Here is an 11,396-nt window from a genome sequence, read left to right as displayed (position 1 = left end):
CAGGATGGTCTCGATCTCCTGACCTCGTGATACACCCGTCTCGGCCTCCCAAAGTGCTGGGATTACAGGCTTGAGCCACCGCGCCCAGCCGGCACTGGTTTTTTTAAAGCTGAAATTAAGTCTTTCAAAGCAAACGCTGCTAACTCATGGTCTTCAGGAGACTGAGCTCCAGAAAAGCCAAGGAAGCCCCCAGGTAGCCTCCTGGAACCCCAGCCCCTTAGAAATCACCAGTGCTTCGTTGGCCATTGTTGCTTCTTCTTTCATCTGCAGCAGCCTCCTCTCCAACTCATCCCTCGTGCGTTCAGCCTCCTCCCTCATCTGCTTCTCTCGAGCGAGGCGCTGCCGCTCCATCTGCGAGGGGTGAAGAAAAAGTCACTGAATCACAGGGCTCGAGATCTAGGGTGCCCAAAGATGCCCCATCTCCAGAGTCTCCCCTTTTGGGACCTTTTTCCTTCCTTTTCCTTTAGGTAACCAGGGTCATTCTTATTGCTCCCCACCCCATTCTTCTAAACCAGTTGCAGAGTTGAAAGCTGAGCCACTTGAAACAAATTGTAGTAGTTAATGAACAAACGAACAACCAACAAAAAACCAAACCAAGTCTTGACCTGGATAGAAACTTTTTTTTTTTTTTTGAGACAGAGTCTTCCTCTGTCGCCCAGGTTGGAGTACAGTGGCATGACCTCGGATCACTGCAACCTCTGCCTCCCAGGTTCAATCAATTCTCCTGCCTCAGCCTCTCGAGTAGCTGGGACTGTAGGCGCCTGCCACCATGCCCGGCTAATTTTTGTATTTTTTAGTAGAGACAGGGTTTCACCATATTGGCCAGGCTGGTCTTGAACTCCTGACCTTGTGATCCACCTGCCTTGGCCTCCCAAAGTGCTGGATTTACAGGCATGAGCCACCGTGCCTGGCAGAAGGAGGCATTCTTATACACGGTGCATTGAAATGGCTACCTTGCCAGTGCTGCTTTTTGTTGGGAAACCTCAGGTGGCTCTGCCCCGTGGCTGATAGGACACAATGCAGGACCTCCTCCCTCAGATAGAGCCCCAGAAATAAGAGCTTTCTCATCTGGGCAGGCAAGTCATCTCACCATTTCTAATCCACATGGACCCCTCTCACATCTCTGATTTCATCAACAATAGATCCACTCTTGCCTCTGACCCACAGAGAAGATGGAATCATTCTACGTGATGCATCAATAGTTCACACATTGTATTTCACAGCGGGGAGCTGCAACAGCCACAGCACAGACTTGCACAGCCTCATGCAGAGACAACTCCTGAGCCAGGCCTATGACAGGAGGCAGCCAGGTGGGGAACACAGCCCCCTGTCCTTAAGGCAACAGTACAAAGCCACCACTACCTCCCTTGCCTTCTGGATCACTGCATTAATTGGACCACATGCTGAGCTTAATAAGGGGAACAAGCACAAGACAGTGCCATTCCTCTGTGATCCCGGGGTACTAACTGAGTTCAGAAAGCAGAATCCAGAAGTGGCCACTGCATTATTTTCTGCCTTAAATAATTTAAAGCACATTTAATTACTTCTTGCTTCAATCTTATCCCACACTCTGGTCATACAAGGTTTCTAAGACTGTTGCTTTTTCTAAATCCTAAGTCAAAAAAGAAATACATATATATATACACACACACACACACACACACACACACACACATACACACACATATACATACATTGGAGCTTGAAAAGATAATGCAAAGACAAGCAATAAAACAGTGAAAGTTGTTCTCCAATTTTCTCCTTGCAAGTCAGTGAAAAGCTTGGCCAGTTTGTTCTCTAATTTCCATCATATTACAATTTCCATAAGGTGGCTTACTACATATCTATAATTCCTTTTTTTTTTTATGCTTTAAGTTCTAGGGTACATGTGCACAACGTGCAGGTTTGTTACATATGTATACATGTGTCATGTTGGTGTGCTGCACCCATTAACTCGTCATTTACATCAGGTATATCTCCTAAGGCTATCCCTCCCCCCTCCCCCCTATAATTCTTTTTTTTTTTCTTTTTGAGACAGAGTCTCGCTCTGCTGCCCAGGCTGGAGTGCTGTGGCCGGATCTCAGCTCACTGCAAGCTCCGCCTCCCGGGTTCACGCCATTCTCCTGCCTCAGCCTCCCGAGTAGCTGGGACTACAGGCGACCACCACCTTGCCCGGCTAATTTTTTGTATTTTTTAGTAGAGACGGGATTTCACCGTGTTAGCCAGGATGGTCTCGATCTCCTGACCTCGTGATCCGCCCGTCTCGGCCTCCCAAAGTGCTGGGATTACAGGCTTGAGCCACCGCACCCGGCCTCCCCTATAATTCTTAAAGAAAGAGAGAAGAGAAGAGAAGAGAGCCCAGTCAGGCCAGGCAGGCACAGCAGCTCATGCCTGTCTTCCTAGCACTTTGGGGGGCCAAAGCGGGAGGAATGCTTGAGCCCAGGAGTTTGAGATCAGCCTGGGTAACATAGAAAGACCTGATCTCTACAAAACAATTAAAATTAACTAGGTGTGGGAGCATGCACTTGTAGTCCCAGCTACTTGAGGGGCTGAGGCAAAAGGATTGCTCAAGCCCAGGAGCTCGAGGTTACAGTGAGCTATGATGGCACCACTGCACTCCAGTCTTGGTGACAGAGCAAGACCTAGTCCTTATTTAAAAAAAAAAAAAAAAAAAAGTCAGGTAATCTCCCTCAGTTCCTGGCACTGTACTTTCCCTGAGACCTCTACCCCAATATGAAGGACCTCCTATTTACAAAATCAGTTTGCTGCTTACAAAGACTTTAAGGTGTAATATACATCCCTTCATCTGAGATGGAGAAGGTACATCATTAGTTTCACCTGATGGATAAGAAAACTGAAGTCTGGAAGGTAAGTCATTGACTTAGTCACATTCTAAATTTCAGATCTGGCTCCAAGGTCAGTGTCTGTCCACCTGATCTGTGGTTGCCCAGATGCCAGGTTTGTGGCTCTGCTGTGCTGTAGGCAGTGCCGATCGCAGTGTTCTGCTATTCTCTGCCAGGGCCCGCAGGCTCCATATTCCTTGACACTTTCAGATTTCTTACTTCTAAGCTTTGCTCTGCTAAGAAAAAGGTCAAAGAGAGCTCTCCTCCTCCTTCTTATTTATTTATTTTGGTATTTTGTTTTGCTTCTGTTTTGAAACAGGGTCTTGCTTGGTCACCCAGGCTGGAATGTAGTGGTGCAATCATAGCTCACTGCAGCCTCAAATTCCTAGGCAAGTGATCCTCCTGCGTTGGCCTCCCAAAGTGCTGGAGTTATAGGGATGAGCCACTGCCAAGAGCTCTTCATGAAATTGCCACTATGACCCCATGCTGGCTCAGCAGGATTTCTTTGTCCAACAAATCCATCCCATCACCCCCAAAGCATCCTAAAGAACACATCTGTGGCCCGCCACCTCAGAAAGCAAAGAGATGAAGAGCTGGAAGCACACTGGGCATTTCACTCTAAATCCTAGGGCTGGGAGCCAGCCTCTCCAATGTATCAAAATCAGAAAGGTGCACACAGACTAATTATTACACCTCTGAGCTTGCAAGTCCTGAGGGCAGCCAACTGCAGCTGCTGCTACTCTAGTAGTTCATCCAAAAACACAATTGGTATTCTCAGCAGTAGGGCCCAAATTAGTTGTGTGGATTTCCATGAGTAGAGAAGGTTTATGAGTAGAAAACAACGATGCAGATCATCCAGTCTGCTGATAGGTGCTCCTGCCACCTCCTGGGGCAGGTGACATGCCATGAGGTCTCACCTGCAGTGGGGAATTGCGGCCAGAGTCAAATTAGCATTCCAGCAGCAAGCACTGAAATGCCACCCTGCATTCTATCACCATCTAATTAGAAAAGGAGAAGGCTGTACAAGGAGGCAGACAGGCAAAAAAAGCAAGCAAACTAGCTAGCTGGACAGATAGATGCATGCACTCTTGGCTATTTTGTCCCAAACCGGTGTTAATCACACTTAATTTCTCCAAGTGTAGAAATTACTAGAGATATTTCTTTTAGATATGCTATTAGGGTGTATTCCTCATTTCCAGAGCTGACATCCCACCAGGTAGGCATCAGCAAATGAAGATCCAACAGGGATAAAACAAGAGCAGGTATGTCCATGGTCAAAAGACTCCTGCGAGCCCACAACCACTCCTCACCTCCCAGGCCAGGACTGATCATACAGTGACATCATCAGTTAAAACAAGGTCATGCTCACCTGCTTTCTAGCCTTCTCCTCCCTGGCCTGGGCTTTCATCTGCTGAACTTCCAAAGAATCGGCTTTCCTTCTCCTCATAAATAGATCATGGTTCCCGATACATAGCTGGAGAATCTATGGCCACAGAAGCAGACAAAAAGGTTAATATCCACAAATTAACTTCACTGCCTACCGGCTCACTAGTGCTATAGCAGTTTGAGCTCTTGCAGGTAGCAGTAAACGTGAAGATGAACACATGGAATGAAATACTAAAGCCCTGCTAGTGGCCTCTAGTGCTCTCAGCTCTGGAAACACGCAAAATGAAGGTGCCTCAGATATGCCAGGAGGTAAAAATCACAAATGAAGAGAGGACTGGAGGACACTTCACCATGTCTTCTGGATGCACCTTACTCTCCTACATCAAGATGTGGTTCTACAGACCAGGGAGGATAGGAAAGCTCATTCAGTAAGCTGGGCTGAGGCAACAGGGTGCATGTGGAAAAAAATAAGTTGGATCCCTCCCTCACACCTTACACAAAAATCAACTCCAGAAGGATTGAAGACTTAAATGCAAAGATTAAGCCCTTGAAACTTTCAGAAGACAATACAGAAGAATATCTTAATGATCACAGGATAAGAGAAGATGCCAAGTGAGACGCAAAAAGTGATTAAGAAAAAAATTTACATATTTGTCTACATTAAAATTAAACATTTTTATTGTCAAGACATAAAAAAAGAAAAACAGAGCCACCAACTGGAAGATATAGCCAATAAAGAAAACAGGCTAGGTGCAGTAGCTCACACCTGTAATCCCAGCACTTTTGGAGGCCAAGGTGGGAGGATCCTTGAGCCCAGGAGTTCAAGACCAGCCTGGGTGACATAGTGAGATGCCATCTCTACAAAAACATCAAAAAATTTGGCCAGACATGGTGGCCCAGCACTTTGGGAAGTGTAATCCTAGCACTTTGGGAAGTGGAGGCCAGCAGATTGCTTGAGCCTAGGAGTTTAAGATAAGCCTGGACAACATGGCAAAACCTCGTCTCTATAAAAAATACAAAAAATTAGCTGGGCATGGTGGTGTGTGCCTGTTGTCCCAGCTACTGGGGAGGCTGAGGTGGAAGGATCACCTGAGCCTGGGGAGGTCCGTGCTGCAGTGAGCCATGATCGTGTCATTACATTTCAGCCTGGGCAACAGAGTGAGACCCTATTTCAAAATCTCAAACAAAAAAAGTTACTATGATAATGAGATACCATTTTAGATGCACAAGATTGGCAAAAATTTTAAAAGGCTGATAATACAAGTATTAAGGATAGCAAAAAAGAAATTTCACCCACTACTGTTGGCTCTGTAAAAATCAATTCACCTTCTTCAGAAAACAATGTGTCACAATTTTGAAATTTGAACATATACTGAGCCCTGTACCTCTACTCCTAAATTCTATTTTTTATTTATTTTTATGTATTTATGTTTTTTGAGACGAAGTTTTGCTCTTGTTGCCCAAGCTGGAGTGCAATGGCATGATCTCGGCTCACCGCAACCTCCACCTCCCGGGTTCGAGTGATTCTCCTGCCTCAGCCTCCTAAGTAGCTGGGATTTATAGGCATGTGCCACCACGCCCGACTAATTTTATATTTTTAGTAGAGACAGGGTTTCTCCATGTTGATCAGGTTGGTCTCGAACTCCCGACCTCAGGTGATCCACCTGCCTCAGCCTCCCAAAGTGCTGGGATTACAGGCATTGAGCCACTGTGCCTGGCCCTATTTTTTATTTTTTTTTAAATTTTATTCATTTTCATTTTTGGGGGGACAGGGTCTTGCTATGCTGCCCAGGCTGGTCTCGAACTCCTGGCCTCAAACAATTATCCCGCCTTGACCTCCCCAAGTGCTGAGATTACAGGCATGAGCCACCCCACCTAGCCCAGTATACTCAAGACTCCAAAGAAACTATTGCCTATGTACACCAGGAGGCAGATACAAAAGTTTTCAAAACAGCCTGTTAAAACAGTATAGAAGTGACCGGGTGCAATGGCTCACGCCTGTAATCCCAGCACTTTGGGAGGCCAAGGTTGGATGGGTCACCTGAGGTCAGGAGTTCAAGACCAGCCTTACCAATATGGTGAAACCCTGTCTCTACTGAAAATACAAAAATTAGCTGGGCATGGTGTCTCATGTTTGTAATCCTCTCGGGAGGCTGAGGCAGGAGAATCTCTTGAACCTGGGAGGCGGAGGTTGCAGTGAGCCGAGATGGCACTGGCACTGCACTCTAGCCTGGGCAACAGAGCGAAGACTCTGTCTCAAAAAAAAAACCTTCCTCATGATATAATTTAGTTTTAAGTCTAAGCTAAAGAGAAAGTATGTGCCAAGTGAGATACCATTCTACACTTCACAAGATGTCACTCTGATATTCTTTAAAAAGAAGTATTCAATTCTCAGAAAAGCTACCATTATCAGTAATGAAAACCAGGATCTCAACTTACCAGCTTATTAACACGAAGTTTTGAGGAGTTAAACTTGAAGACATCAATTTTCTTATCCAGTGGTTTAATAGTAAACTGGAAGAATGAAGCAGAACACAGTTTCAGTCCGACAGCCTGGAATGTTACCACCAATTGGAAATTCCACAAATGCAGCAACCACACTGGCCACAGCCCAGCATGAAGCTATGCCTTGTCCTGGCTTCCCAGTGTCCAGGCACTAAACCTCAGGGAATTAGGAGCACCAAGTCTCGGGCTGTGGAAGTTCAGGACCCTAAAGGTGTGCTCTCTAGGCCGTCTTAGGCATGAGTGTGGGAAGGGATTCTTGACAACCTAAAATAAGCATCCTTAACGGGCCCACCCCTGAGGCCAACACTGGAGGGCTACTGTAGTCTAGGGCATGGGCCCGCCTTCATGAAGCTCACCATCTAGTTGGAACTAGGCTAACAACAGCCAATTATTCAAGAAATCACATCATATATTGGTGCTTCATTGGGTGGTGCAAATCACAAATGTGTGGAGGTTCACAGTAGATCCACCAGAAGCAAGAGAGTGAAGCTGATCTTAGAAGAAGAATCCAACAGGGTAGCTAAAAGGCAGGCTGAAGGGGCATTCTGCACAAAGCAAAACCAGAAATAAGGTAGAGACGGGGAAATGAGCAGTGTGTGTGTGTGTGTGTGTGGTATTAGCTTTTTGGTGACTAAGATGATATAATAGGCTTAGCCTGGGAGGGAGGAAGAGGTGGGCATAGGGGCTGGCAGTGAGAATAAAAGTCAGAGGTGGCCAGATATGGTGGTTCACACCTGTAATCCTAACACTTTGGAATGCTGAGGTGGGAGGATCACTTGAGGTCAGGAGTTCGAGGCTGCAGTGAGCTGTAATTGCACAACTGCACTCCAGACTGGACAACAGAGTAGACCCCTATCTCAAAAAAACAAACAAAAAAAGAAGGGTTCAGGTTTGATGTGACAGGATACCTGTGCTCACCACAGGTTTCTGAACATGGGAATAATTTGATAAAAACTGTTAATAGAAAGAATCAAATGGGGAAAAAATGGACTATAGTAGAAGGGAAAACAGTCCTTGATTCTGAAATCAAAATGGAGAGAAAGATGAATGACAAGGACAGGGTGGTGACTTGGTAGGAGAACCTAGGGTTAGACCACTAGCAGGAAAGCCTGCAAGGAACAAATGGCTGCTGTTCTCAACCGCTCCCGATAAGACCAAATAGATCTTAGATTTCCAAGATGCACTTACAAAATGGATATCCATTCCCAAGAAACACTTGCTAAGCAGATAAATATGTTTGGGAAGATAATATTTCTTTCACATGTTCTATTGCCCAAGAAGGGGTTAGTACACTGAGGACAGAAAATGATCCTTTGTTTCGCTTTCGGCCAAGTTAACTTCGAAGCAGTGTTGCTCTTGTGTAGGCTGCTATTCATGAATTTTGTGAGCTTATTTTTGGCTTTGCTGTCAAACCCTGGAGCTGTCAGTGGGAAACCACAAGTAGTGGGGAAACTGCAGGCTCTGCACCACGCCAGGGCGTACACAAAGAATCAACGGATCACTTAAAATAAACTAACATTTCTGTTTTGACAGCACAGCTGTCATGCCTAACTACCAAGACTACTTCTTTTATGTCAAGTCAGCTTGGGTTCTGCTTACTGCATGAGTTACTGACATGATGGAACATGATGGTGCCTGGCTCCCAGAGAGGGCATATTAGAGTTTACTATGTCAGGCCATACTACGGGAGACTTCAATCCTTGGCTTCTTTGAAGAATGGGTGTTTAGGGAGTCTTTAGAGCACAAATGTGTGGATGGGCAATACACAGACTTTATGAAATTGGGAGATGGAAAACTACCATAGGGTGGCACACATACAGCTTTATGTCATTTGGAACTCTCAATTTAAGTATTTTAAAAAAGAAATACCGGCCGGGCGCGGTGGCTCAAGCCTGTAATCCCAGCACTTTGGGAGGCCGAGACGGGCGGATCACGAGGTCAGGAGATCGAGACCATCCTGGCTAACATGGTGAAACCCCGTCTCTACTAAAAATACAAAAAACTAGCCGGACGACGTGGCGGGCGCCTGTAGTCCCAGCTGCTTGGGAGGCTGAGGCAGGAGAATGGCGTGAACCCGGGAGGCGGAGCTTGCAGTGAGCTGAGATCCGGCCACTGCACTCCAGCCTGGGCGGCAGAGCAAGACTCCGTCTCAAAAAAAAAAAAAAAAAGAAAAAGAAATACCTATCTGCTTATCTCCTGGGCTAAATACTTACAAAAACTTCAAAGTCAGAATGTTCTGAATTAAGGGGCTCAGTCTGTCTTATCAAGCATGGCTGAGTAGATCCCAACCACATACTGGAAACCAGGGGCCTGTGTTCCCTTCCTTGAGTTGTCATGAAGAAAGAGAAAATAGGAAATACGCTCAGGTTTGGGGCTCTGCAGGCAGCAACAAAAGCTGTTCCTGTTCTTCACTCTCTACTCTGTGTCCTGGCTGTGCAGGTACCAGGAGGTCACTGAGTGGAGCCTCCCTCTCCCTGGTGCCCCTGTGCTCTCAGGGCTCAGCCTCTGGGCCTCCCTGAAAGGCAGGGGCTGTGGCATCAGCAACTCCAGCTCCTACCCTCTGCTACTTCACTCAGACACAGGTCACTGGATCCTTCTGTGTCTCTGCTTCCTGATGTTACACAGAGATAATGACAACACAGCCCCTGCCTTTACAGCAGTGTTCTTGGACAGATTAAATTCAGAGGGTCAGGGTGAAAGTGCTTGTATATGGAAGACTACATCGTTGTCATCATGTCTCTTCCACGGCACTTATTTATGATAGCAGGTGAGTAGTTACTTGACTTCCTTGAAGGCTAAGACTGGATTTTCTACATCTTTGTTTCCCCCATGAAATCTAACATAAAGCAGATGCTCAATGATTCCTTTAAAATTAATGCAGAATAGGTGAGCACGGTGGCTCACACCTGTAATTCCAGCACTTTAGGAGGCTGAGGTGGGAAGATTGCTCGAGCCGAGAAGTTCAAGACCAGCCTGGGCAATGTGGCAAAACCCCATCTCTACAAAAGATTAGCCAGGTGTGGTGGCACATGCCTGTAGTCTCAGCTACCTGGGAGGCTGCGGTGAGAGGATCACCTGAGCCCAGGGAGGTCCAGGCTGCAGTGAGCTGGATCATGTGCCACTGCATTCCAGCCTTGGTGACAGAATGAGAGCCTGTCTCAAAAAATAATAAAAATAAAATAAAATGAAGGAAGAATGAATGAATGGATGAGTGAATGAATGAATGGATGGATGAGTAAACACAAGATTATACATTATGGGACCTTTTTGGTAAGTCACCACCCTATATGGAAATATTTGAATTCTAAGAGCATTTGTCTAAGTTATTCAACCTTAATTATTTTGGAATTCTTGTAAGTATATTAACTTAATATACTTATTTATATCATTACTGAGAGAGACGCACACAAAACACATATATGTCCATATGTGTATATGTGTGTATATATATTTCTCTGCCACATATATCAAGCACCGGACACAGAAAGAAAGCTCAATAAAGACCACACTTAAAATTCAAAAGAGAATTTAAGCCAGGTGCTGTGGCGCGCACCTGTAGCAGCTACTCAGGAGGCTGAGGTAGAAGGATTGCTTGAGCCCAGGATTCAAATCCAGTCTGGGCATACATAATGAAATCCTGTCTCTAAAAAAGAAAAAAAAAAAACAAAAAAACAAAGAGAATTTATTGACAGAAATAGAAAGCCAAGTAATGAGAAAATGTTACTGTTTTCGTTTACTATTCTTTGGGGTTTCTCCCTGGCAAGTTGAGCTTCCCAGTTTCCTATTAGTCATAGTGGGGTTATTGATGCCAATACTGTTCTGTAAATACTTCGAAAATCAACAACCGCACCCTCAAAGCCTGAGAATTAAAGGATTCTATGAATAACAAGGAGATGCCCTGGCTGGGGAGGCTCCAGCGAGGGGGGCAGATGGGGAAAGATCTTTTGCTGGACCCCTGGGCCACTGGTGGCATCTGCAGTACAGACATGTCCTACCTCCTTGTCACTGTACGAGATGTTTCGGATTTCATTCCACGGGAAGGAGATCTTGGGGGTCAGTCTGTTCTCAGGGTCATAGATGTGAAGCCCCAGGGCATCTACTCCAAGTAGCAGCTCTGTGCCCTTTTTATTCTGTGGATCCAATAAGAACAGCCACTGTAAGCTCCAGCTGAGGCTCAAAATTTTATTCAACCTTCCAAAGTATCTGGCACACACTGTCACATGTGACAAGTTTCAGCAGGTCCCAACAGAAGTCACAGCTATCTTATAAACCAAGAAGATTTCAGCTTTCTGAATTGGGGCAGGCAGAAGCAAAACTGTTCCATTCTTGTGACTTCTGGGTCCCCCAGAACAATCACCGAGGGCTTCTGTCACTGGCTCAATGGCTAAAGGAGGAGTAACGTAAGTGTTGTTCCCTCTAGTTAAATAACCAGGCTATCATAGGTTTAGAATTAAAGCCCATAGGTTTAGGCCGGGAGCAGTGACTCATGCCTGTAATCTCAGCACTTTGTGAGGTCAACGGGGGTGGATCACGAGGTCAGGAGTTTGAGACCACCCTGGCCAGCATGGTGAAACACCATCTCTACCAAAAATTAAAAAAAAAAAAAAAAATCAGCTGGGCATGGTGGCACGCGCCTGTAATCCCAGCTACTCAGGTGGCTGA

At 45.7% G+C, this 11,396-nt stretch overlaps 1 protein-coding gene across 6 annotated transcripts in view; it reads right to left on the bottom strand.

Moving 5' to 3' along the window:
* Window positions 1-11,396, bottom strand: part of NF2 (neurofibromin 2 (merlin)) — a 75,716-nt gene that overhangs the window by 28,781 nt on the left and 35,539 nt on the right. For all 6 annotated transcript variants that reach the window (XM_011957669.1, XM_011957671.1, XM_011957668.1 and 3 more), the window contains 4 exons: window positions 10,730-10,864; window positions 6,669-6,743; window positions 4,213-4,326; window positions 229-351 (listed from right to left, as the gene is read on the bottom strand). In XM_011957669.1, the coding sequence (XP_011813059.1) occupies window positions 229-351; window positions 4,213-4,326; window positions 6,669-6,743; window positions 10,730-10,864 (447 nt within the window). The remainder of the gene's footprint in view (window positions 1-228; window positions 352-4,212; window positions 4,327-6,668; window positions 6,744-10,729; window positions 10,865-11,396) is intronic.

Source organism: Colobus angolensis, unplaced genomic scaffold, assembly GCF_000951035.1.
Source record: "Colobus angolensis palliatus isolate OR3802 unplaced genomic scaffold, Cang.pa_1.0 Scaffold448, whole genome shotgun sequence".
Taxonomy (NCBI): Eukaryota; Metazoa; Chordata; class Mammalia; order Primates; family Cercopithecidae; genus Colobus; species Colobus angolensis.
Note: the sequence above shows the minus strand (reverse complement) of the source record. Positions and strands in the feature narration are given on the sequence as shown.